General features: G+C 39.6%; 1 protein-coding gene across 2 annotated transcripts in view; it reads left to right on the top strand.

Annotated features, from left to right (window-relative positions):
• Positions 1 to 24,846, top strand: part of cacna1fa (calcium voltage-gated channel subunit alpha1 Fa) — a 41,543-nt gene extending 16,697 nt beyond the window's left edge. For both annotated transcript variants that reach the window (XM_088332433.1, XM_088332432.1), the window contains 31 exons: positions 58 to 130; positions 218 to 281; positions 371 to 428; positions 1,330 to 1,426; positions 1,546 to 1,675; positions 1,753 to 1,812; positions 2,373 to 2,479; positions 2,552 to 2,639; positions 3,615 to 3,722; positions 4,550 to 4,602; positions 4,710 to 4,856; positions 4,919 to 5,120; positions 6,850 to 7,008; positions 9,015 to 9,125; positions 9,202 to 9,285; positions 9,408 to 9,428; positions 9,499 to 9,627; positions 9,702 to 9,767; positions 9,852 to 9,943; positions 10,403 to 10,562; positions 11,752 to 11,879; positions 11,957 to 12,053; positions 12,113 to 12,215; positions 12,305 to 12,406; positions 12,510 to 12,634; positions 14,103 to 14,389; positions 17,162 to 17,293; positions 18,683 to 19,029; positions 20,275 to 20,387; positions 20,453 to 20,782; positions 22,322 to 24,846. In XM_088332433.1, the coding sequence (XP_088188559.1) occupies positions 58 to 130; positions 218 to 281; positions 371 to 428; positions 1,330 to 1,426; positions 1,546 to 1,675; positions 1,753 to 1,812; positions 2,373 to 2,479; positions 2,552 to 2,639; positions 3,615 to 3,722; positions 4,550 to 4,602; positions 4,710 to 4,856; positions 4,919 to 5,120; positions 6,850 to 7,008; positions 9,015 to 9,125; positions 9,202 to 9,285; positions 9,408 to 9,428; positions 9,499 to 9,627; positions 9,702 to 9,767; positions 9,852 to 9,943; positions 10,403 to 10,562; positions 11,752 to 11,879; positions 11,957 to 12,053; positions 12,113 to 12,215; positions 12,305 to 12,406; positions 12,510 to 12,634; positions 14,103 to 14,389; positions 17,162 to 17,293; positions 18,683 to 19,029; positions 20,275 to 20,387; positions 20,453 to 20,782; positions 22,322 to 22,528 (3,980 nt within the window). In that variant the 3' untranslated portion in view covers positions 22,529 to 24,846. The remainder of the gene's footprint in view (positions 1 to 57; positions 131 to 217; positions 282 to 370; positions 429 to 1,329; positions 1,427 to 1,545; positions 1,676 to 1,752; positions 1,813 to 2,372; positions 2,480 to 2,551; positions 2,640 to 3,614; positions 3,723 to 4,549; positions 4,603 to 4,709; positions 4,857 to 4,918; positions 5,121 to 6,849; positions 7,009 to 9,014; positions 9,126 to 9,201; positions 9,286 to 9,407; positions 9,429 to 9,498; positions 9,628 to 9,701; positions 9,768 to 9,851; positions 9,944 to 10,402; positions 10,563 to 11,751; positions 11,880 to 11,956; positions 12,054 to 12,112; positions 12,216 to 12,304; positions 12,407 to 12,509; positions 12,635 to 14,102; positions 14,390 to 17,161; positions 17,294 to 18,682; positions 19,030 to 20,274; positions 20,388 to 20,452; positions 20,783 to 22,321) is intronic.
• Positions 24,847 to 27,521: the final 2,675 nt, after the last annotated feature.

Raw genomic sequence — 27,521 nt, 5'->3', positions numbered from 1 at the left:
CGGCACCAAATGCAAAAACTGTACATAATGAGTTGACTTAACCTGTGACTCCATCAGACATCCTGCTCAACGTCTTCTTGGCTATTGCCGTCGACAACTTGGCCGGAGGTGGCGGGGAGAAAAAAGTCGAGTCGGTTTAAGGCTTGTTCTGCACACTCGTCAAATCAACAAGGAAACATTTTTACGCAAACCTTTGGGATTGTTATTTTTGTTTCAGGGAAAAAAAGGATGATGAAGAAGAGTGGGATGACGATGACGAAAAAGAGGAAGATGATGCAGGGGTAACGTATTGATCAGCATCAATTTAGCTTGATTATCCGAGTGAGATCAAACAAGTATGATTTCTGTTTGTTTTGTGTCTGTTGTGCAGAATGAAGATGATGACTGGCAAGAGAATGAGGAGCTGAGGGCCATTGAGGGGTTGGAAGGTAAGGAGGAAGCATGTGGTACTACCATTCAGGACATGCTACGTGCTTGACGGCTCACTTTTCAAATTTCCTTAAAAAATTTCATGTTTAATGTTGAAGTAAAAGAAGCTGTCTGAAGTGTTTAGTTTCTGCTTAGTGCTTTTTTGCTTCAACAATCAGATATGAGCCATAACCTGTCCATATCTTTTCTGCCTAAATGTCTTAAGTTTATCTGTTGTCTGTTTTAAACATCTGCTCTGCCAGGACCTCATACACAAAATTAGAGTAAAAATTTCCAAACCTTTACTTTTCTTGAAGGTGGATTTTTGAGCGGTTGGTGCCGAAATTTCTCTTTTGTACGTTTTGCAGCTGCACACTGAAAAAGTGCGGTTGGAATTTTAAAGGTTTACAAAATCTCGTAAAATCCAACCTAAATTTGTTTTTGTTCTGCTGACGATTTTTTTAATTTTTGATAAAACTTCTCATATTTTATAATTTACTTTTACATTTGTTTCATTTTGTTAAAAAATATAAATATATTCATTGAATGGGAAAAATATTAATAATGTGCACTTTTAAAATAAATAATATATAAAATAATTATTTAAAAATTTAATTTAAAGTCTATTTTGTCTAATTAACATTTTTTTCAATATTTTTCTAAGTACTGTATTTTTCTCTTACCTTGGAACTGGTTAAGTAAAATAAGAAACCTAACTCTAAATGATCTGCCATCCACAACATGCTCATTTTAAGTATTTTAAACTTACAAGTTAAGAGTTAAAAATGCAAAAAAGCTAAATAAAACTTGGAAAAATAAGTAGAATTATCCAGGGAAGAACAATTTATTTATTAGTGCAGTTTTTTGTCAAGAAAATGTCACAAAAGGAAGGTAAGCGGAAACTTTTTTTTGTACTTACAGGTGTTGCCCCTATGAAGCCAGAGTTCTCTGGTCCCAAGGAAAAGATTGTGCCCATCCCTGACGGAAGCTCTTTTTTCATTCTTGGAAAGAAGAACTGGTGAGCTCAAAACCAAACCATGTGGAGCTGTCACCCAAAGTGCCGCTTCCAAATGTATTTCAGTGAATTCATTTTCACTCACCGAACTGTCATTCTCATTATCTTTTTACGATGCCTAGCTTGCGAGTAGCCTGCCATAACCTCATCCATCATCCCTACTTTACCAACTTCATCCTCATCTTCATCATCCTCAGCAGCATCTCTCTGGCCGCTGAAGACCCCATCAAATCGCACTCATTCCGCAACATTGTAAAACTTTTCTGCCGTTAAATCATTTTCCCTCCTCTTTGTCTCAGCATAGCTGATGCTGATTTTGCTGTTCACAGGTCCTGGGCTATGCCGACTATGTTTTTACATCCGTATTTACAGTTGAGATCGTGCTCAAGGTATGAAGGCTTCGGCAAATGGGCAATTTTACCACATAGTTGTCTGCAAGTCATTAACTCTAGCAACATTAGCATGCAATGACAAGCGGTGAGGTTTGTGTCTTGTGAGGGACCGTCAGATACACGAATAAATGAATCTACATCTTATTTGTAATTTGATTGGCAAAGCAAGAACGCAATATAAACTGTAGTATAGTTTGAAAAAAACGTCACCCTTAATCTATGAGACAAGGGAATTGCGTGCCTCAACCATCATCTGCAGATACCTAGCACATTAATTCAATAGATACTGTTGTATTAATAATATTCGTAATATTAAGTACATTTTTACACACATTTTGGGGTAAATGAGAAAGAATTTTACACAGAATACATATAACCCTTTAATATATTTTAAATTGTAAATTTCCATGATTCACACTGTTAACATGAGAGTGCTGATCAAAAATTGATAAACTTAATGTGTTACCGAGCTTGCGTCATGATCTTTTATGGTCATCATCAGACAAAAATAATATTGACAGCTAAAAGTAACCAACACAATTTTGAATCTAACGCAGATGACTGTGTACGGAGCGTTCCTGCACACCGGCTCCTTCTGCAGAAACGCCTTCAACCTACTGGACTTACTGGTGGTCAGCGTGTCGCTCACTTCCTTCTTTCTTCAGTGAGTATGTCGCACTTGAGGGCATTTTGCCGGAGAGCCTGGCAACCTTTTCAAAGCTGTCTTTCCCCGCAGTTCCAGCGCAATTTCTGTTGTGAAGATTCTCCGTGTGCTCCGTGTGCTTAGACCTCTCCGTGCCATCAACAGAGCCAAGGGACTTAAAGTAACTGCTTTGCTTTTTTGTTACACCTTAACAGGAACGGCAGGCCACCTTTAGGAAATTAGAGGATTTTCATTTCTCTGTTTGCTTTAAAGGGACACTGTTTAATTTAGGGCCCCGTAGTGGTAAAACCTAATCATTCATGATAAAAAACAATATTGGTTATTATAATGAGCAAAAATACATGAAATACCGTATTATGTAAGCATGCATTTTTTTAAATACTCGTTGGTCAAGAAATGTATTCTTTGTATCATGAGGCTCACTTAGAAGGAGCTGACACAATTTTCCAACACATTGTTTTTACCGGTATCCCCAAAAACCTTGTGAAAGGCTGTGCAAAAAATGAGAAAAATGGTGTGGCTTGGTCACTTTTAGTCTCCGCAGTTTGTATTCTCACTTGGGTTTTATAGCACTCATTTTTTGGTTGCACTACACCGACATCTAGTGGTCAAATGATACAGTGCCCCTTTTAAGCAGAAAAATATTAAACAATTGATTCATCCAAATAACTTCAATATTCTTATAATCACTTTCAGTTTAAATTAGATTTACATCTGGAGCCAAGAAAAAACACTAAACAATTGCTTACTCATAACTACCTTGTGAAATATTGTGAAAAAGCCATTAAATAGCAAAAGAAGAAACGTCAGAAATAATCTAATGCAATATTAATGCTGATATATTTTATCAATTGTTCACCAGTAATTCTTTTATAAATCTCCCAATTCAACTCTTCCATAATTACAACAAAAAGTGGATTGACTTTTGTGGATAAATTCTGTTTTTATTTTTGCTGATCCGAAACGGTAATCAGAGACGGAAATGTTTTAGAAAATATCATGGTAGTTGTTTCCACTTGCTCATGCAAAGGTTGTTCAGCAAGTGTACCTACTGCTGTGGCCAGTGGAAGCGCTATTTGAAGGAAAACATGTCACAAACTGTTGTTGTGTTTTTGTCATTGCTGCCCCATCCAAGAATGTAGTGCAGTGCGTGTTTGTGGCCATCCGCACCATCGGCAACATCTTGATCGTCACCACACTCCTTCAGTTCATGTTCGCCTGCATCGGAGTGCAGCTCTTCAAGGTTCTGCGCATTTTGAATATCATACCAAGGAGACTGACTGTCAAGTACTGTATTTTCTGCACTATAAGGAGCACTGGATTATAAGGCGCACCCCTAGAAAAGTAGTCTTTTGGCCTATATTTTCCATACGTAAGGCGCACCAGACTATAAGGCGCTGCAGTAGGAACAGTCAAATAGGTCAGTCGAACTTTATTAACCCCTTAACACTGTTGAGAAGCAAATACGTGTCTCAGACACGTATAGACACGGTGTCTGTACAATGTCACCAAAGGGTTAGGGTTAGTCACTGAATGTCACTGAAACACGTCATGCCACGTATCATTAAAAGCTTAAACTATTGTGATTCAAGATATGATGACCATACTCATTACAGAAACATCACAATCAGTCTGAAACAAGATACCCGAAAAATATCAATCTGGAGTAGACCTACCTAACTTGTGATTCACATTTTTTTCGGCCAATTGCAGGCTTTGTTTTAGCCCTCTTTAGCTTGTACAAGCCCGTAAATACTGAAAAGAGGACCTCTTTTACCTCCGAATAACTTTAGCCAATAGTGACTGATTAAAATGATGATTGACACATTGATTAGGAAATGAAACGCCGATACACATATATATACTGTATATCCAGCATGCACCCCGCACTACTTCTACAGGGGGAAATGAGTCGGCAGTTGCTTTCCGTTGTTGCGACTCAATATTGATCCACATGTAAGGCGCACCGAATAACAAGGTGCATGGTCAGCTTTTGAAAAAATTGAAGGCTTTTAGGTGCACCTTATAGTGCAGAAAATACGGTATATTGACTCCCATTTGCTGTTGCAGGGAAGGTTCTACAGCTGCACAGACGAAGCCAAACACACACCTGATGAGTGCAAGTCAGTTTTTTTTTCTCTTTCCCTCCTAACCTGTACTGTAAAGATATTTTATATGTCCCTTAAATGCTGTCCATCAGAATCTAAGCCCCTTTGTTGCACAATTGCAGAGGGACATTTGTAGTGTACCAAGACGGCGATATGAATCACCCCATGGTAAAGGAGCGGCTTTGGCAGAACAGCGACTTTAACTTTGACAACGTGTTGATGGGAATGCTGGCGCTTTTCACCGTTTCCACGTTTGAAGGCTGGCCACAGTAAGTTTTCCCATTGACTTTAAACCGTGTTCTCTGGCTCATTCATTTCCTCCGTACCAAAGGCTTCTGTACCGCGCCGTGGATGCCAATGCCATCAACCACGGGCCTATTTACAACTACCGAGTGGAGATCTCCATCTTTTTTATCATTTATATCATCATCATCGCCTTCTTCATGATGAACATTTTTGTAGGTTTTGTCATCATCACTTTTCGGGAACAAGGAGAGGCGGAATTCAAAAATTGCGAACTCAACAAAAATCAGGTTTGATGTTTTCCTACACCACAAATTATGAGTTAAAAAATAAAATGTACTCACTGTCACCATTACTAGAATAGATACAAAATGAAAATCAGTCCAGTAAAACTTAATTTTTATATGCACATTTTTCCTAAATGAACAAATTGCAGTGAGTGGAGAAAATATTTGGACAGCAAAGTCCAAATAATTAAATAATTATAGATTAATTAAATAAGGTGGCGTCAGCTACATTTAATAGATGTCATTCTCTTACGCTTATGATAGTTTTAAAAAGCCATTTTTCTTATCCAAAACACATTGACATTGTTTTTGCTAGTATCTTATTTAAAAAAGTAAAACCTTTAAAGCACAATTGTGTTATTAGATCAAGCTTGAGTTCATTTCATTATTAGGTCATTTAGATTAAGCGTGTGATGAAACGGAACGGGACAGTCTAGAAACGGGTCGGGAAGCAGGAAGTAGGAATTCATTTGCGTAGACGATCTGTCACTTTAATTGAGAAAGAAAAGTTGTCCAACACACAAACGGACAAAAAACAAAACAAAGCAGGCTCAAATGCAGGCAAAATTACAATCCAGTCATTTCTCAGAATCAAACAGAACTTGCAGGAATTTCTCAGAATGTTACACCGGAGTGCAACAAAGTCCAAGAAGCAAAACAAGAATAAACAGATATCAACAAGTTTTCAACAAGGGTAAACAGCGATCTGGCAAAGGGCAGTTCCAAAAAGCGCATTTAAGTACCCATAGGAGTAATCAGGAAATGTAGGTCAGCCGGTGTCAAGGGGCGGGGCCAGTTGGGTGCTATGACAACTGTGCAGGACTTGACAAAACCAACCTATACTTTACTGCTTATTACAGAAAATTGCAATGACGATGAAAGGAAAAAAAATATTTTGAGAGTGAAAAACAGATAATAGATCCCTTTATTTCACAATATATTTATTTACCATTCAGAATGTTTTGAGAGTCTGAACGATTCATTAGAAAATTATCTCCACTCCAGTGAATTGCGTTCTAAAAATCACATATGCCATTCAAAGATAAATCCATGAAATGCTAATGCTAACAACAGGGGTTTTCAACAACATGGTACCAAACAAACTCTATATAAACACTTTATAGTATTTTGCGATAGTTGCTGAAACTGTTTTTACTGTCTTCTAGAATGTGCATAGAAATTCAGTGTTTTTAGACGTGAAAAATGTTTGAGCATTTTTTTAAATAGAAGCACTCAAATTGCTATAATGCTGCATTCCAGAAAATTGGAAAGTCGGATCTATCCACTCGGGTGGTACCAGATACAACCTCAAAGCATTCCAAACAAATGTAAACTGCAAGGATGGGTGATCGTTTTTTATTTTGCTCATTAAAAGACATTTGGCCCTGGAAGAATTGTGGTGGGAAAGCGGCGACTGAGGTCAATAGCGCACACTGTAAACTACCTATTTTTGTTAAATCCTTACAGGAAGTCAAACACACCGTCTGTTTTTTTCATGGGGGTCACCATTTTGTGGTGCGACGTCTGATTGATGCAACTCCATAATATGGGGGTGCATATCTTTTCTCCAACGTCTTGACTAAGACCTCTCTAACTCGAGTGTCATTACAGAGCTTTTTTCCTGGTCAGAGGTTGGAAATCTCTGATTCCGATTTTTCTGGAATGCAGAATTAGTAAAGGACTGTTTTTTTCCCGTTATGTGACAGTTTTTTGTGTCTGTTTATGTGTGCAGCGCCAATGTGTGTACTATGCTCTGAAAGCTCAGCCTATCAAGATTTACATCCCCAAAAATCCTTCCCAGCTCAAATTCTGGAAAATTATCAACTCCAGCCAGTTTGAATATGTCATGTTCGTGCTGATTCTGGGAAACACGCTCACGCTGGCTGTGCAGGTACTATCAAATAGTTTTCTCTGTCATACCCAATTGGGTTTTGTTCACTCAATCCCATTTACAACTGACATAAACACCCGAAACTCATTCTTGATTATTATTTTTTTTACTCACACATTTAACCCAGTGGCGTGAAAAGTATTTGCCCCCTTCCTGAATTCTTTGTTTTTTGCATATTTATCACTCACAAATGTTTCAGATCATCAAACCAATATCAACACCACACAGAGACAACCTAAGAAAATACAAAATGCCGTTTTGAAATATTAATTAAATTTATCAAGAAAAAAAAATCTAGGCCTATCTGGCACTATGTGATAATTAACCAAGTTACTGTAACCCACCACAGTTTTGGAAAAGCTGAGTTCAATTCCACAGAACACACCCAAAATGGATTGCCACCACCTGTGTTGAATCAAGAAATCACTCAATTGAATCTGTTACACAAAGTGAATAGACTACAAAAGCTCAAGAACAAAATTGGCTTGTCACAATTCATAGAAATTCCAGAAGAAAATGGAAAAAACGTTTTTGAAATATATTTAAAAGATCACAAGGCTGTAGGGCTTCAGTGAACCAATGTCTCAGCCTCTATACACAAATGGAGAAAACTGAGAACAGTGGTAAACCTTTCCAGGAGTGGTTGACCAACTAATATAACTACAAGAATGTGACTAAGACTCATCCAGGAGGGTTTCAAAAGAACCTCAATTAACATCCAAGAAACTGCAAGCTTTGCTGGGCTCAGTTAAGGTCATTCTTCATGACACCTCCATAAGAAAGACACTGGCCGAAATTGGCATCCATTGAAGAGTTCCCGGGTGAAAACCAGTGCTGTGACAAAAGAACACAAAAATATCAGCTCACATTTGCCAAAAAAGCATCTTGATTATCCTAAATTTTGCAAAGAAGATCCGTCCAAAGTTCATCCACAGCGTTGTAAAAGTCTCTTTACCAATTATCGCAAAGGTTTGATTTCTGTTACCGCTGCCAAAGGTGGCCCAACTCGCCATTAGTTTTAGGGGGGCAATCACTTATTCACATAGCGCCGGATAGGTTTAGATTTTTTGTTGTAGCTTAATGAATGGAATCCACATTTCAAAATTCCATTTTGTATTTCTATGGGTTGTCTCTGTGTGATATTTAAATTAGTTAATGTTCTGAGACCCTTGTGAGTGATAAATATGCATTAAAACACTATAAATTGGGAAGGGCTCAAATACCTTTTCACAGCACTGTACAGCAGGAATGCTCTCCCACACTCCATTGTTTTTTTTCATGCACGTTTTCTCACACCTTAAAAATATTTCTTAGCACTATTAAAATGCTTTCACCTTCTCTAAAACACACAGATCTAAAATGCTCTCTTATGATCCTGTTTTATCACTCTTACACCATTAAAATGCACTCCCGCACACACGATCAAAACATTCTCGCAATTTTTTTCCCCACACTTAAACCCCTCAAACTATTAAACAAAACGCAAACGCTGTCATATAAATATTTTTATTTACACAACTGAAACTCTTCATACACACTTGTGGTTATAACCAAAACAACTCTCACTCAAAAACAAACACACAGACTATGATACCTTTACATGCAACCCATATTCCCCAAACACATATCCTTAAGCACTCAAACACATACTTATAGAACCAAATATCTACTACTAAAAAGGCTCTTGTTTTTAACAGAAAGCATTGTACGCTTTGCTGAAACTCTTATTCTTTTTTTCACAAACTTGACTATTTGTTCCCACAACCCTAACACACACTACTAACTTTTTTTTGCAGACACTCCTAAAATAGTTTTTTTCTTTCTTTTTTCTCACATCCACTCTTATTGCTTTAATTCATAATTGTTTGATTAGTTTTCATTCTGCTGATAATTTATGTGAGTGTTTCAGTTGTGTGTTAAAAGCACTTAGCTAAATGCTGTTGATGTCTTCAGTGTTGCGAATGAGCAAATCTGTACTTGGTAACGATTGTTTTTTGGTCGCTTAGCATTATGAACAGTCCAAATTGTTCACATCTGTAATGGACATCCTCAACATGATCTTCACTGTGGTTTTCACAATCGAGATGATCATCAAGCTGCTGGCTCTTCGAGCTCACGTGAGGTTTCACCCGTTCACCACCGCCGCTTCTGAAGCGTTTTTCACTCTCACCCGTGCTACTTCTCCCCACGCAGCATTATTTTATTGATCCGTGGAATTCCTTTGACGCTTTGATTGTTGTGGGGAGCGTTTTGGACATTGCAGTCTCTGAGTTGAGTGTAAGTCAATTAACTCACTTCAACTTTCATTGGTCAGAAAAGGAAACACTGGTGTATAATATTACATGGTTTCTGTGTCTCTACTCTGTCTTTCTCCAACGGTTGCCAATCGGCGCCACCAGGGAGGAGGTGGTCACGGGGAGGTAAGGCTCAAGGCCCCTGTGCACATGTTTCCTCGTTCCAGCCTCATTTGACTCTTGTCTTGGGTGCCAGGGAAAAGGCGAAAGCGGCAAAGTTTCCATCACTTTCTTCCGCTTATTTCGAGTGTTGCGATTGGTCAAACTGCTCAGCAAAGGAGAAGGCATTCGGACCCTCCTATGGACTTTCGTCAAGTCCCTCCAGGTCAGAAAAAATCAGGTGCAAGATGTCATCAGGGTACCATCTTGTAAATGTCCTCCTTACGTTTCTTAAAACAGGCTTTGCCTTATGTTGGTCTGCTTATCGCAATGATCTTCTTCATCTACGCCGTCATAGGAATGCAGGTGAATCAACAAACACTTTCACAACAATTTGGTTTTGAGTCTATTGCCTGATGTGGTCCTCATACTCTGCACAAATCCCGGCAGACCTTTGGGAAGGTGGCCATTGATGACGACACACATATCAACAGAAACTGCAACTTTCAGACCTTTTTCATGGCTGTTCTGGTCCTTTTCAGGTCAGGCTTAATTATGTCCTAGATAAGTCTGGTCAATATCAAAATCCTGTGATTTTTGTCTAGGAGCTGGATAATAATGTCAGTCAAATACTACACACTATTCCTTTCAAATCAAGACAATTATAAATGTATTTCGACACAAAAACTGCTTTTTCTCATAACCTGATGTAAGAAAATCATCTTAAATGTTTCCTAAAGTAAAAATATGTGATCGTGTATTCCATGGAGTCACTATTAAAAAAAATAGGTACTTTTCACGGAGGACCACTGAAAGAAATTTAATACAACATTAGAAATAAACAAAAGATAACAAAAGGAATCACAAATTTATTAATTGTTTGATTGATTGATTGATTGGTTTTGTCGCTTGCTTGGATGATTGATTGATTGAATATTATTTTATGCTTTGCTTTGATGTTTTAAACTGAAGTTTGACTTGCAAAGTGTTGGTTGGTGCAGGTGTGCCACAGGCGAGCAGTGGCAGGAAATCATGTTGGCTGCGCTGCCCGGTAGACGTTGCGACCCTGAGTCGGACACGGAGCCTGGCGAAGAGTACTCCTGCGGCAGCAATTTGTCCTATATTTATTTCATCAGCTTTTTCATGCTCTGCGCCTACTTGGTAAGTGAGATCCACCACACCCAGTTGTTGAAGGCATTCCCACACTTGCGCCACCTGCGTGCAATGCCACAGTTTGGTATTTTGCCATTGACGTCAGATTTGCGGGGTTCATTTTTCTAGAAAAACAGCGCGATGACAAAGGCGTCGCGTAATTTTGGCGCTCGATAGACAAAAGTATCTCGTGTGAAAACAGGTGAAGACAGTGAGCTGCTCTTTTCCTCCAGGCATGCACTCTAAATACAAACACTGCGGTTACAACTGAAAATATTTCAGACACCCTTCTGGGAGGATAAATACATTAGCCAACATGATATTAAGAAATTTATACCAAGAGAAAGACAGGATGTTTGACGGTACTTTCTTCAATATTTACAATGTAGTCACAATAACTTTTTTTCACCTTCAAATCAAGCAAAGGCCTCCATTTTTATACACAAAAGGAACAGCAGGGAAAGTTACACGCTACAGTTACATTTCACTATCATCTGAGTCATTGTCCAGTCACTGGAGTTCCCTTTATTCTTCAAGGAATGATGACAAGCGAATGTAGCTTGGTCCAGTACCGTGGCAATCACTATTGCAAACAACAAAAAAAGATAGCTTCTCAGGTCTGTTGCATTCTGGCTCTATTCTCCACTGTATGGTTCATTACGGGGATGTCAAAAGTGGCCTAACACTGTCTAAAATATAGGGCTCACACCACATTTTACGCGACCTGGCCACCGTTGTCTTTTCCTTCGGTGCAGTACTAAATATGTGCTCGTCTTCGTAATTGCTATCTTACCCCATTGTATTTGCCACCTTGAATGTTCACACTATCCAAAAACAACTGGACGAGACAAGTTGGACCAGAGCTGTAAATGGTGCCTTGAAAACACCTTCCGTGTGTCAGGGCCGGTGCCGTTGGTATTCTGCAGGCGTCACCAATGGCATTAAGTGTGAGTGGGGTTTTATTATAACCTCTTTGCGATTGTTTTATGTAATTATTGTGCAGTAAAAAACAAATCAGTTATTGTTCATTCATATACAGTAGGTAAAAAAGTGTATACATTAGCAAGGCCGCCGTTAATCCTGTGTTGCTGAATACAGCCCATAAAATATTGCCTTGATTGCTTAATGTCTCACTTTGGGATAATCCGAGCCGAACTTTATCTTCTAGAACATTTGTTTTTCATTCTTATCTGTGCAGATTATCAACTTGTTTATTGCTGTCATCATGGACAACTTTGAGTATCTTACAAGGGACTGGACTGTGCTGGGCACTCACCACCTGGACGAGTTCAAGAGAGTTTGGTCCGACTACGATCCAGAGGCCACGTAAAGACCGTTTATCTCTCAACTTCCTGTGCTATCGTCTCTCCGACACCCGTTTTTTTTTTGTGTGTGTGTCGCAGTGGCCGTATTAAGCACATCGACGTCATTACCATGCTGCGGAGAATCCAGCCCCCTCTCGGTTTTGGAAAACTTTGTCCTCACCGTGTCGCTTGCAAAGTAAGTCCTATCGTTTTTGTATGCGTGGTATTGGTTCAAAAGTGTGCCCTTTCTGTTAGCGGCTGGTTTCTATGAATGTGCCACTGCACCCCGATGGGACGGTCACCTTCAGTGCGACCCTCTTTGCTTTGGTGCGGACATCCCTCAAGATCAAGACTGAAGGTTCAAACTCTTCCTCTAAACCACAAATGCTATTAAACTGTTTTCGTTGATTCCTATGTTAAAACAGTTTGATTCTTGTTTTTCTTCAGGACCTATTGATCAGCAGAATGAAGAGCTCAAACTCATCATCAAGAAACTGTGGAAACGCACGAAGCCCAAGCTCATAGATGAAATCATCCCTCCACCTAGAGGTATTGTAAATAATGACAGCGCCACACATACTGTATATTTCAAGCAGGCAGCTTTGCGAATGAAAGCATCTTACTTTGTCCTTATTTCTTTTCTTTTTCTTAGGTGATGAGGTGACTTGTGGCAAGTTTTATGCTAGCTTTTTGATTCAGGACTATTTTAAGAAATACCGCAAGAGAAAAGAAAGGGAACGTAAGTCTAAAAAGAAGGACAGGGCTGCCTCGCTTCAGGTAATTGAGACCTTCTTATAATAAATGTTTGGGGGGAAAAAGCAGAAAGGGATTTTATCTTAAAAATATTGAATTGTGGTTGTGACTGCCAATTTTCTTGTTTTAATTTGGTTTATTTCATTCATTTTAAACTTTTTAATGACACCTCAAACTACGCACCCCACTTTCAAGCTGTAAAGAGAAAAATATTACACTGGTGCCGGGAATGTTAAAAAATGGAAAAATATTCAACCGTTTTCCTCGAGATTGTTTAATAAATGTTGTGCACATTAGCCCAACATTTTTGACATATTACATCTTTCATCTGCAACTAATACTAATGAAAATGAATATGAATGAATGAAGCATAGCCAAACTTTGTTCCTCCTTGACTGTAAATGGTAGATTCAAGGAACTGCAACAAAGTTGTAGCTTGTAATTAGGGTAGGATAGTGAGTTCAGAAGTCAGTTGAGTTAAAAACCACTGGCTTTGAGGAATTCAACCTAACAATATCATCAGTAGCCCAAAGATGGCAAAAAAGTAACTGCTTTGGCCGAAGCATAAAGATATTGTTTGTGTTTGATTCAAATACAGAGATCCCACGGTTCTTGTGGTGAATGAGGACCAGAAACACAAGCAAAAAGTGAAAATTCGCTAAGTAGCGTTGCACCTTCATAAAAACCCCCAAGGGTAAACTTACCTCGAAAATGACGTCATGAGTGAGAGTATTCAACTGTAACAAAATAGCCTTTACAGATCTACAAATTATACAGACAACACGTAATTGTAGTTGAATGAATGGTTTTATTAACATCATACAAAAGTTAAACCAAACTGGAGGGCTTATCCTTTCAGTGTAGAAAGCAATTTAAAGACTGATAGGCTAGCTTGCCGGATGTCCTCACATTGAGCCAAACCTCTGTGATGATTAGAATAAAACCGTCCTGAATGTAGTGTTTTCCAACAAGTTGTAGCTCCAGATGATCCGTTTCATGGCAAATGGACTTGCCGTTTGCAAAATACAGGGTCCTCAGTGGTGGCTTAAGAGAGTTGTTAGCCTACCCGTGGCAGTAGGCCAAACCAGCAGCACCGCTCTTGCCTTCTCGCCGACGCCGCCCCAGTCGCTTCTGGAACCCATTAATAATCCACTGAGTACCTGCTGGCGACCACCATTTAGTTGCGCTTTTCTGACTTTCCTCAGAGTCCAATTAAATTGGTGAATTTATTTTCAATGTAAAAATCCTCTAAAAGCTAGCAGTCGCTATGGTTCCCAGTCCTCCCTAATCTGTTCCCACTGTCTGCTGTCTATCAGAACACAATGCACGATACAATGGTATCAGTGACGATAAAGACAAAATCAATTCAATTCAAAATCCGTGAAGGAGTGAACCAGCGATTACCGAGGCCCGAAGTAGCGAGGGGTCCCTGTAATTCACTTTGTGCACACACCACCTTGTCCCCTTAAGTTTGCTCCTTCCGCACTTTTAGCAAGGTCTGCGGACGCTGCAGGATCTGGCCCCTGAGATGCGCTTAGCCATGGCATGCGACCTTGAAGAGGAGGAGGGCGCTGACGACATCTTCGAGAGCGAGCCCGGGACCTCGGTGGCCCCCACGCCCGCCGCCACACCATTGCCGCCCGTAGAAACGTTAGTACTGCAGACTGCTGCGCCGCTGCAAATGGAGGCTGGCCCCGACGTGATCACGCAGCAAGTGACAAGCCACAATGACACTGTCATCACAGAACAGCCGGGGAGATTGGACCCGCTGCCTAGCAGGTGACTTTCCACTTTTTACCTCTTTCCAGCTTGCTACCTAGACCTTTTTGAGTTGCATGGGGTTGAAAAGAATGTCATAGGGGGTAGAGGATGGAGAAAAACAAATGGCTGAAATCCAATAGCTCAGAAATCGCGGTTCACGGATCACCTTGGTTGTAGGGGCACCACTCGCTGTGGTGTGTCTTGGGCAAGTACAGCCTGAAGGCGCCTATCCCTCTCCAAGCCAGGTTTTTGGGTAGGGGTTTGCTTCCCCACATGAAACAAATAGTACTGGTTTCCATGGTTACCAATGGCAGAAGGAGCCTCCTTATCTGACCCGGATACACCACCTTAATCATCTGGTCTAAAGCGTCATCCCACATCAGAGATGAGCCGGACCTCGGCATTGACGGAGAACGCCGTTTAGCAATATTGATACAAAATCCTATATCACTGGAGAGAAAAATAATTTTTCTGAAATTTTGAGCAATCCGCGTTTTATCATTTGTGGCTCTTTTTTTTTTTATAAACTTTGTGGCAATAACGTTATGTCCTTTGCCTTCGTGACATATTAAAGACTCAAAGGATCTTTGTCCAGAAACAGTCTTTGTGTTTCGTATATTTTTGTATCCATATTCATTTATGTATTTCAATGCATAATTAACTAGATGGTTAAACAAAATGATTCATTCAAAAAATGAATTATTTAAAATACATACAATACATACAAATACATAGATAATAATTCATTAAAATGGTCCCTTTCATGGCAGCACGGCGGCGCAGCGGTTAGCGCATGTGCGGCACAGTTCCGAGTTCATGAGATCAAACCTCCTGTGTGGAGTTTGCATGTTCTCCCCGTGCTTGCGTGGGTTTCCTTCGGGCACTCCGGTTTACTCCCACATTCCAAAAACATGGATGTCAGGTTAATTGGCTGGTCCAAATTGTCCCTAGGTGTGACTGAGTGAGTGAGTTGTCTGTCCCTGTGTGCCCTGAGACTGGCTGGCAACCAGTTCAGAGTGTCCCCTGCCCACTGTCCGAAGATTGCTGGAATGGGCTCCAGAACCCCCGCGACCCTACTGAAGAAAAGTACAGATAATGGATGGATGGTTCCCTTTAAAATACATTCAAGTTTCACTTATCCCTTAACCACCTGAGTCTTAAAGGCACCCTCTGCGATACATGAGAAAAAAGATTTTAAAAACAATTTTTTTCATTGTTTTTTTTTTTTATTTTTTTTTTATATAAAGGGACAAATTCATCCATATGTATTTACAAATCTGAACTGAAATCCAAGCTCCTAAATCATTTTCCACCATACCTATCTCATTTTATCTTACTTTTAGCAAAGTTATTAGGAAAGTAGAATAGAACAGAGTGGGGGTAGTGACTTTATGCTTGTCACGGCAATTTTTTATTAGTGTCTCACGGAAATTGTGAAAGTAAGAAAATGCCTGCTTTGAGAACAGTCGAAATTCCAACCCAAACCTCAACAACAACAAAAAAATAGTTTATTCGAGCATGCACGTGGTTGGCACGTGCAATGTAAGGGACTTGAGAGGGGCTGTAATGATGACAGAAGCTAAAAGATGACACCTGCAATTTAAACAGTTCCAAATCCCGTACAGCATCTTTAATAGCTTGAAAAATGAAATACAATTTTTTAAAAAGTACAGAAAGATGTAGCCAGCTATTTGAATATTGGCCATGAACGCAATGAAAAATAGTTTTCATGGGGGTACACAAAGGCACACTGGCTAAGAAATCCAGGTGAGTGAAATAATATTCCCTTAAGCTATTACATATAAATCAACATCTGGATGGGTGTTTCCTCAAATGTGCTCCGGTTGATAAATGGTGGTTGGCAAATACAGCCACAGTGGGTGGTTGCAAGTGGCGTTTGGCTTCAGCGACATCCAGTAAACATTTTAAACTGAACGTCTTTGTCTGACAGGAAGCGGCTCATTTTTCTTTTATGCTGCTCTCAGCACCGCCTCGGGGACCCGATTAAATCTGTTGACGAGCCTGATCCACCCCGTGGGCCGTACTTTGCTTACCCCTGACCTAGACCATGGCTTCATTTATATACTCTAGTCGACTTTAGTTTAGCACAAGAAAAAAAACTTGTTTCAAAACTGAAGTGGAATGTTGCCTCATATTTAGCAGAAGGTTAGAAGGTCTCCTTATATTCAATGTTAACTCCAGTTGTGTCAATTCAGCTTTCTTTTTCTGATTTAACAATATGTTACTAGTTCAGTGTTTTTCAACCAGTGTGCTGGGACACACCAGTGTGCTGTGAGACCTGGTCTAGCGTGGTGCAGGACATTCCCCCTTTTATCTTTGCAAAAAAATCATGCCTTTGTTCATCTCTGCCTTCTTCTGGTGATCATCTGAGTAACTATAACATTCATCCATATCAATGCCTGTCTGCAGGTCACTCTTATTTTTTCTTTTTCACAATAACAACAATAACTATCTGCTCACGTGTTAGTAGAGGGAAATGTATAAAATAAATCATTTTGTTCGGTGAAGTTGTTTTTTGTTCATTCTGATTGTTAATTTATTTACACTTGTTCTAACATTTTATGTTTCCTCAAATACAAATAAACAGCTAGATAGCACTTTGTTAGGGGCTCACCTCATCTGGACACTGGAAAACTACAACAATAGATGACTTCACTACCGGTCCTTTATTTCTGCCTTTGTTTTGGGAGCATTCGCTAAGTTTAATGAAAAAGTATTGAGCCAAAAGTGTGATTCAATCTTGAGTACTAATCTTTCACTTCTGTGCAGGGCGGATTCCATTAGCAACCTTCCCCCTCCTCCAGACCCCACGGATTTTAATCAGGATGTGACGGCACCAACGGCCGTTGAGCAAGTCCCCCACAGAGAGGAAAATTCTGCAAATCTCACATTTGACGACCGGTAAGGAAATGCAACAAAACTTTCATCAAATGGCAATTTTTTGACTTGGCACACTCTAAAAACACTTGGGTAAAAAAAAAAAAAGAAACTAACCCCAAACATTGACACCACGACCCAACACCCCCCCCCCCATACATACAGTGAAGTAAATAAGTATTTGAACACTCTCCTATTTTGCTATTTCTCCCACTTAGAAATCATGGAGGGGTCTGAAATTTTCATCGCAGGTGCATGTCTACTGTGAGAGAGAGAAACTAAAAAGAAAAATCCAGAAATCACAATCCATGATTTTTTTAACAATTTATTTGTGTGATAGAGCTGCAAATAAATATTTGAAAACCTGTGTTTCATCTATAATTCTGACCCTGAAAGACCTGTTAGTCCACACATTAGACGTCCACCTGCTCTCCAGGTATCATCCGGAATCAGATGCACCTTTTTGAGGTCCTTAGCTGCATAAAGACACCTGTCAACCCCATACAATCAGTAAAACTTGAACTTGTAACATGCGAAGACCAAAGAGCTGTCCAAAGACACCAGAGACCAAATTGTACACCTCCACAAGGCTCGCAAAGCACCCACTGTAGCTGTATTTGGTGAAAACCATTAATTAACCAGAAAAAATTGCGGAAACCCATATCAATGTTATTTTACTTAATATAAAAGTCATAGGGGCGCTGTTTAAGGAAAACAAAATAGCCCCTGGGTGTCTTAGCAAAGGTTTAGAGAAGCTTAAGTTCCTTGCTAATAGATATGAATTCTAACAGCAAAGTCCCTATATTCCCGTAAAACTTTTCATAAAAATAAAAAGCAGGAAAACAAAATCCTTAAATCAATCATTTATACTAGTATATGTATGCTACTTTTGTTACTTTCCAGTCTGACTCAGTTAAATAAACTGTAAAAGAAATGAAATTAGTTTTTACAAAGATATAATTGATAAACACTACAAAGATCCAATCTTAGTGAAGAAAAAGAATTGAGGGAACCCTCACCACCTAAAGAATAAAATCTTAAATCCCCGAATCCTAAATGAATTGTGATCCTCTGAAAAGACCACCAGTCCACCAGCTAAAGCATACTTTTTATGCCATTAGTTTATTTGTCTGTCTCCCTTGAGAAAGACTTTATTCCACGTGGCCCTCCAAAAAATGAGTTTGACACCCCTTGTATAAAATGAAGCAATTTATCTTTTTTTTTAAATTCATTAAAGAAGATGTTTTTAGCTGAGTTATTTTACAGAAATTAAAACACTTTTTGTGGTGGTCAAATCATCACAAGTATTAGGTTGATCCCTTTTTACCCAACCCTTTTAAGAGTGCAATTATCATATTTTCCGAGTTTATGTTTGCCAATTTCTTTTCAATGGTCCTACATGCTATGTGATAGGTACACGTATCCTGAGACCCCATCCCCTTTACCGCCCGAGCCCGACTTCGCCGGGCAGAACCTGGACGGAGCCGCCAGCGAGATGTCGTGCGACGTCAACGGCTTAGCTAACGGTTACAGCAGAAGCGCCGTGGACGCAGGAGGCGGTGTCACCGGGGGGTCCTACCCTGCCCAAGTTTATAACGGCAACGGATACTCCACTTATGACAACAGCAACAGCGTCTACAGCGCCAATGGAAACGGCAGCACAGTAAGCGGAAGTTACGCCTGCAACGGTGTCAACGGCGGCAACGGCGGCAACGGCGCTCAGTTTGTCAGGAGGAGGCTGCTCCCGTCCGTTCCCAAAGGTAAACCATGTCATGTTTTTCCCAATTTCAAATTGTTTGAAAACGTAGAGTCTGTAATAAGCCGCAAAAAGGAAATTCTGATTTTATCTGTCATTCTGATTATTGCGATTTGATTTAATTTCAAACAGTACAATAAATCCTACCTTAATGAACATCTCTTCAACTAAATTACAAAAAGAAACCTGTCCAGCACTTTTAAACAACAAATTGTATAAAATCAGTTTCAACAAACTTAGCTCATTCAAAATAATAACAAAACTATTCATAGCCAATTTAAAGTACAGAAACTATTTTGAATACATCTTTTAAAAAATGCATCATTCTGCCTTTTGTCAGCAATGACATGAAAGGGACAGTTATTATTGTTTGACTACTAGATGTAACAGTATGGCGAAGTGCAACTGAAAACGAGTGCTCAAAGGCATAAGGAAGACTACAAACTACCTAGACTCAAAGATTCATTATTTTACTTTAACCTATTACCCAGCCTTTTTTAAATTTTTGAGTACCCGTCCGTGGCAGCAAAGTGGTGGACAACAATGTCAGCTCTTCTAAGTGAGGCTAATAAATGCTAATATCTTGATTTGAGATTTTTTTTTAAACTGCATGTTTATATGATAGTTTATGTATTTTTGCTTATTATACAAAATCAAATGAAATGTTTCCACATATGAAAGTTAAAATGTTCTTTGAAATAATTTTAATTGGTTTCACGATCCATCACATTTTCAAATTGTGGAATTTTTGAAGGGCGAAATAATGGAATTTATTTAATTTATTACTTTTGGCTAATGCAGTCCCAAATTTAACCATTGAATGCGAATTCCTTCACTGAATTGGAATTTATACTTTATTTATTGTTTTAGAATTTTCCTTGTATCCGTTGCATGTTTTTTTTTTCCTATTTTAAAAAAAAGGAACAGTAACTAAGTTTTGCAGGTGACTTGAAGAATGGTCGGAGGGTGGCACCCACTGTAGGCTGATTCCTTTAAATATTCCTTTTTTGTGGGGGGTGTCACTGTACTGTTTTTTCATTTATTCATTTTTTATTAAGACTTTTATTTTTGTTTTATTTTCAAGCTTTTTGTTTGTCTCCGTGTTTGATAGTCACCTTGGAGATGAATTCCAAACTATTTTCATTGCAATTGTTGTTTTTTTGCATTTATAGCAATTGAAAAAAAGCTTCGCACAGAAAAAAATAGAATAGATAAATTACCCGGTAAATGCTTCTGCTCATTGTTGTAGGTCGGCGGCCTGCCTTCAATTTCCAGTGTCTGAGGCCGCAGAGCAGCGCGGACGACCTTCCGATCCCAGGAAACTACCAGGGCAACACCTCCCCCTCCAGATCTCGCCTGCAGGTAAAAACCCGTTGGCGCGCCCGTTCCGTTTGAGCCTTTCCAGCAGCTTTGCTTTATCTGTTAAGACGCAGCATTGCCTGGACTCCCGGCCCAGCAGCGTGTCATCGACTTCGTCCGTTTCTTGGGCCAACAACATGGCGGCCGGCAACACGCCCGGTCCTGGCTGCATCGCCCCGTCGGGGCGCAAAGGCAAGCTGATCTACACCCCCGTTATTCTGCTGGATGAAACCACTGGGGCCAGTCAGCCGCTTTGGAGCGACGGTTCGGCGAGCCTGCCTGCCGGAAGCCGTCCTGGCTGGTACTCTGGGCGCCCCGGGAACTACACCAGCTTGAGGGTGCCGCCCCCAGGCCGGGGTTACGTTGACAAAGGCAGCGCAGACAGTCTGGTCGAGTCGGTGAGGAGGACATTTTCTGCCTTACTTTCGTGTTTCACCTTTTGTGGCTTTACTCCGCTGCAGGATTTGTTTGTTTTTTGTTAGAATTTTATGGCTTAATTTTGTGATGACTACAGTATGTTCCAGGACTTCCAATTCTAGAAAGAAGGAAAGAAAGTCGGCATTATCTGACAATGATCTCTTAGAGTGCAATTGATGGCAAATAGTCATCTAGTTGTACCAGAGAATGCCATTGATGGCAATGTGCAACCATTGCTATAAAAAGCAATCCGTTCAGTTAATTTACAGACTAACTCTGGCCACCAGTTGGCAGTGACACCTCTTTTTTATTTCTATTTTTATTATTTTTTTTTCGAAAATCCTCATTAGCAAGACGTAGAAGTAAAGGAGGAGGAGATCTTTAGCTTGAGACTTGAAAATTATAAAATCTACCGAGTACAAGCAGACCACGCTTAGCAAGAGGTTTTTTCTAAGGTGGGTCAAGTCGGGTCGTGTTTATTTGTAAAGCCTTTAATCACAAGGAGTATCAAAGGGCTGCACAGACCACAGACTATTGGAAACTACAGACCAATTACACCATCCCCTGATATAAAAAAACACATGAGGGCAAGAAAAACCTCAACATGAGGAAAATGAAAAAACCTTGAGAAGGGACTACACATGAGGTAAACCCCCTTCCAGCATGCCCAGGCTGCAACGGATGTTTCGATAACAATAACAAATAATACACAGATTTAATACCGCATGCAATACATTTGATGGACATCGATTTTGCTAAACAGCAAGGAATGAATTCATCCTCTATTTTCTTGTGAACATGAAATATTTTTTCCAAAATGGATGACCTTATGTGTGGCCCCCTTCAAGGTTTTTTTTAATTTTTCTCATGCTGAGTTTTTCCTTGCCCTCATGTAGGTTTTAGCTCAGGGGATGTTGTAATAATAGTCTGTAGTCTGTACACTTATTTGAGACCCCTTGTGAATAAATGGCGGCGCCCTCTGTTGGCTGCGGCTGCATCGGCTTGCTACAACGGGTCAGGTGTATCGACATTTCGTTCTGTGTACATTGTTACAAAGAATGACAATACAAAGGAAATTATTATTATTACTATAAGGCCTATACAAATAAACATGACTTGACTTGACATGGCAGGGCTCTCTTTCATTTCAGTTGATTTGTTTATATATTCCAAGCACACAGATATTTTTAGAAACACTCATCCAGGAGCACAGGAACGACACGCAACTTAAGTAAACATTGTGAGATAATTTTATAGGTGAGCTTGCAATCTCAAGTTGCCACCAATTGTAATATGCAGACTGATAACTCAATAGACACTGTCACTTAACACGCAGTGTCTGATAATTTACCCAATTAACAGCAAATCTACAGAAAAGGCACGCAGTCAACAGCACAGAAACCGTGTAAGACAATAACATCTCTCCTTCGGCTAGCATTAGACTAGATCCTATTGGAAAGTCTGTTTATCCTCCAATACGTACTGGAAGACTATTTTAAAAAGGTGTCCCTTTTTTTCAGATCCTGATCTCTGAGGGGCTGGGGATTTATGCCAAGGACCCCAAGTTTGTGAATTTTGCCAAGCGGGAGATCGCCCAAGCTTGTCATTTGAGCCTGGACGAGATGGAAAACGCTGCCGCCGACCTGATAGCTCGCGGGGCCGGCCAGTCCGCTTCTCGCTTTGAGGACCAGCTGGCCGACGAGATGAGCTGCGTCATTTCATACTGAGGCGGGGGGAAGGTGCCTGCTGACGGTTTTGTTGGAGAGTCAACTTTTCTTTTTTTTTTGACAGGAATTAATCAAAACGGGGTCCTTCACACAATAAGTGGCAAAGTTTGGCTGGTCCAAACTAAGCAACTATCAGTCCTGCTGTGTTTATTGCATTCATTTATTCAAAGAAATCGGATCATTTTAAATGTAAGGTTTTATGTATATACAGTTATAAATCTGAATTAAATAAATGGATATCGAAATTATTATTAATATGGCTGCCTTTTAATACAAAAAGCAGTTTTACATGTTATGTACCTTCATTTTTTTCCCCTCCAACTATATTATTTTGATTGTAAAATACATTATAAATGTTCACCTGATGCACTCATACAGCTTTTTAACAACTAGCAATAGATGAATGACTTGCCAATCTGTTTTGATATGTATATTGGAAAAATTAACTCACCCCTCCTTAATGCTGGGTCATTCCCTGGGCAATGTGTTCGTCTGGAGCCAACAAAGAACTTCTAGCAAATAGAACAATTTTAAGATGTGTGCATCGTTGTATGACTTTTTCATGGGGATGCTTTGGACTTTCATTTTTTTTTTTTTTTACAATGCTTGATATTTACACACTGCTACATGCTACTGTGATTGTTGTTTCTAGAGTTTTGATTGCATTAACTCTCAACAGTGACATGCAGTGAGGTTAGTTTCTAGTGAGGCACAGTCAGATTCAATAAATAAACTTACATCTTATTTATTATTTGTTTCATAGAACAAAAAAGCAATATATGATCCTTTAGTATGGGGAAATCCCTTTGTTCTCTTAACTTTAAGTCTATGCGCTGGTCCTTTTGAAAAACAAAAAAAAGCGTTAATAGATATCTGCCAACATTATCGCTTTTCGCCCCTAAAAACATCTTCCGCTTATTAAAAGAAAATCTACCGCTTTTTCAAATTCAAACAACAAAAAATGTTGACGATGGAAGAGTAATTAAGTCTACGGTTGCTTAATTTGTATCAAATAAACAGCTCCAACGATCGCATCATGTTTCCGTTTTGGTAAAGATTTGCCACTTCCGGTTTTAAACAAGTATATGTTGTTTTTATTTATTTGTGATATTCTGGAGACTGATTGTATTTTGCGAGGAAAATATAAAGTTCTCAATAAAATCTTACACTTATTTATGTCAAAAGGTTGGGATGTAAAGGCAACCTCCATTGACTGCACGCCTCACAGACTCTCCAGTACTTGGGACCGTATCCTCTATCTGAACCAAAATGTGCATTTTGCTCATAAGTAAAGTTTTGGAATAAACCTAAAATTTGTTATGTGGAACCTTTACAGAGCTTCGTTAGACTTTTGGATAATAGATATATAATTGGATCATTTTAAAGTTTTTATTTAACCTATTTTCTGCAAAAAATCTGACATACAAAATACTAAATCTCAACACTTGCTCTGAAAGTTGTCGTTTTGCTAATTGTGAAAGAAGTTTACAGGAATACAGGGGGAAATGTAGTAATCCTTCGCTGTATCGTTGTATACTTTACGCAGTTTTGATACTTAACACATTTTCATCATGCATCACAAAAATGTCTCAAAAGACTGCACAGGATTACAATCACACCATCGCCTGATCTTAAACAAACATGAGCAACATGACCTTGAGAAGGGGCCTCACAAGTTGTAATACCCCTTCCAGGATGACCAGGGTGAAATAGATTTAGCATTGGGTCACAATACACAAACCTAGTTAACATCAATAAAAGAACAATAGGTATCATGTTGAAATTTGTCCGGAAAATGCATGAGAGCAACGACGCCTCAAGCCTGTAACAGTCACTAGTCACCCTGCTCCTTTTAGTCAATACCTTGTACTGTAATCTAAGTTATACCCACATGTAAAGCAGTGTGATCATACTACGTAACATATGCTTAGATATTTTTTATTGTCGGATATCTCTAAAAGCCATCATGTCAACAAAATGGTCCAGATGGACAAAAGCACCAAAAAGCATAGGCAGGTGCTTTCTATTGCTGACAAAGTTGGACATCTCGACATGTTTAACGAAGGTAAAACATTTTTTACACCACTTCTTTGTTTTCCTAATAAGGTCCACGTGATGGCGCCAAAATATCATCTGAAGTGAAAAAAAAAGTAGATTCACGGTAGTGCAAAAATTATTTTCTAAATCATAATTTGACAGTACAGAAGAAAAGAAAAAGGTCACTATATTTGTTAAATAAATGCATGAGCCTGTAAATTGCCTTTGTATTTTGCTTTCAATGTATGTTAGAGTATTTAATAAATGTATTCTACTTTGCAGATTTTTTTAGCGCGTGTATTTTTTGAAACCTATAACGGAGGATTATTGTTATTTTAAATTTTTTAATTGGACATTTAAGGGCAATTTTAGGTTGAGATTTTTGGGAGTGCTAGGCATCCAGAGTGTCATATTTCTCCCTTTTCCACCAACAACCACATACAATATATTTTCATCATAAAACATTTTAATTCAGTCAATTAAATACGTAGTAAATAGAAAATAAATGATCTACCTCTGGGGCAGCATGGCGGATGAGTGGTTAGTGCGTCTGTGGCACAGCTCTGAGGTCATGGGATCAAATCCAGCTAAAGGCCTTCCTGTGCAGAGTTTGCATGTTCTCCCTGGGCCTGTGTGGGTTTCCACCAGGGCATTCTGGTTTCCTCCTACATACCAAAAACATGCATTTCAGGTTGATTGGCCAGTACAAAAATATCCCTAGGTGTCGATGAGCGAGTGAGTTGTCTGTCCCTGTGTGCCCTGCGACTGGCTGGCAGCCAGTTCAGGAAGTCACCTGCCCACTGCCGGAAGATAGCTGGGATGGGCACCAGCACCCCCGCGACCCTACTTAGGATAAGCGGTTCAGATAATGGATGGATGGATATCGTTTCTCCGGCGCCGTCACGAATGGCAGCCACTCCAGCAGCTCCCGTGTTATTTTTCGATTGTTCTCAGTTATTTTCGATTGTTCTCAGCTTAGGGATGCTGCTGGAAAAGTGAATTTCCCTTCGGGGATGAATAAAGTATCTATCTATCTATCTATCTATCTAACGGAAATCTACCTCTGTGTTGTCAAACACAAGCTGTTTGATCACCAAGATGATAGGAATTCAGTATCATAAAAATCAGTTTAAATTAATAACTTTTTTTAGTCGCTAGTAGTTTATAGATGGGCAGCACGGCAGTGCAGTAGTTAGTGAGATCGAACCTTCCTGTGTGGAGTTTGCATGTTCTCCCGGTGCTTGTGTGGGTTTTTTCCGGGCACTCCCGTTTCCTCCCACATTCCAAAGACATGCATGTCATGCTAATTGGCCGGTCAAAATTGACCCTAGTTGTAATTGTGCGAGTGAGTTGTCCGTCTTTGTGTGCCCTGCGACTGGCTTGCAACCAGTTCAGGTTGTCCCCTGCCCACTGTCCGAAGATAGCTGGGATGGGCTCCAGCACCCCCGCAAACTTACTGAGTATAAACGGTGCAGAAAATGGATGGATGGATAATTTATAGATAACTTATAGGGGCGACAGTAGCCCAGGAGGTACAGCGCTCGTCTTGTCAGTTCAAATCCCGGCTCGTCCGTGTTACATGTCGAAGTGTCCTTGGGTAAGACACCGAACCCCTAATACCCACAATAAGCAGGTTAGCGCCTTACATGGCTGCAAGGCCGCTATTGGGAAATGTGGAGCACATTGTAAAGCGCTTCGAGAAGTCATTGTCTTGAAAAGCGCTATATAAAATGCAAATCATTTCATATAAAAATGCAGATCATTTCATTTCATTTCTCATCAAAAATGTGATGATAATGTGGTAAACTGATAAGAATGAAATACATACTGTCATTATCAGAATACATCTTAACTTTTATTCAGGATGGGATCTTTTTAATTTCCGTGAGTGTGTTACCTGTGTTTTCCAGGGCTCCAGGTACTTTTCTACTTCTTTCTCCTAGTGCTGACAACCGTATACCAATACATTATGCAGATGTTTTGTGTTTTTAATCGTTACTGTGGGTAATAGACTCTCAAGTGAACATGGTGCTTTTTTTTGTACAGAAAAAAACTCTGAATGTCCATGCTAGTGATGGGAGGATGACCAAGCACACTGGCAACAATTAAGATAGCCTGATCATTATTGCATTCAATTCAATGCAGCTAAAATTAGGACTAAAGACTGTTGATGTTAACAAAGCCATGATATTGGGTGCTAAAATCGTGGTTCAGCATAACCGCTGTATAACATACTCTCACTGCAATACACCAGAGCCGCCACAGACTCCGCCGCTATGCCGCAAGTGACACCAGACAAGCGAAAGAGACACCGGGAGGGGGGCGAGAGCGGTGCTGGGAATCAAATAAACTGAACCATTTCAAGCCAGTGGAGTGTTTCTGAAGCTGTGTTGTTCACATTTATGTTTTGTTTCACTTTATTTTGATTTTCATCTACCATTTTTCATCATATGTAAGCCGATCCTGTCCTTTATTACAAAAACTGAGTTTTTAAAATGCTATACATTGTGTGGGTGCCTGGGTTGAATTTGGGGATGTATGAGTAAACGGTCTGCTTACGGCCCTGACACATACGCATTTTGATCAGTAAGACATTCTGTACAGTAAGCGCTTTACATTTGCTTACACTGATGGTCCAAACTGGGCCCAAGTGCTCCGGCCTATATAACCTGTACTTAATTGTAAAAGGTGCTTATTCTTATCCTACAACCAAATACAACATAGGAACAACGTCCATTATTTTCGACATTTTGGAAGCCAGGATTGATCAATGGAGTTAAATGGACTGAACAATTTCGAGGCAGAGGAGTATAACCGGTACTGCGTTCACTTTATTGTTTTTTTTAACCTAGCGTTTTCATCATATTTAAACCCATTCTGTACTTTATTAAGGAAAAGAGAGTTTTCATGCTATAATTGTTGGGAATGCTAAGCACCCTCAAAACGAGCTGGTTAT

This window comes from Urocampus carinirostris, chromosome 3 (assembly GCF_059441175.1).
Source record: "Urocampus carinirostris isolate Australia breed hairy pipefish chromosome 3, RoL_Ucar_1.0, whole genome shotgun sequence".
Lineage (NCBI taxonomy): Eukaryota > Metazoa > Chordata > Actinopteri > Syngnathiformes > Syngnathidae > Urocampus > Urocampus carinirostris.
The sequence above is the reverse complement of the archived record's forward strand: the minus strand, read 5'-3'. Positions and strand labels throughout refer to the sequence as shown.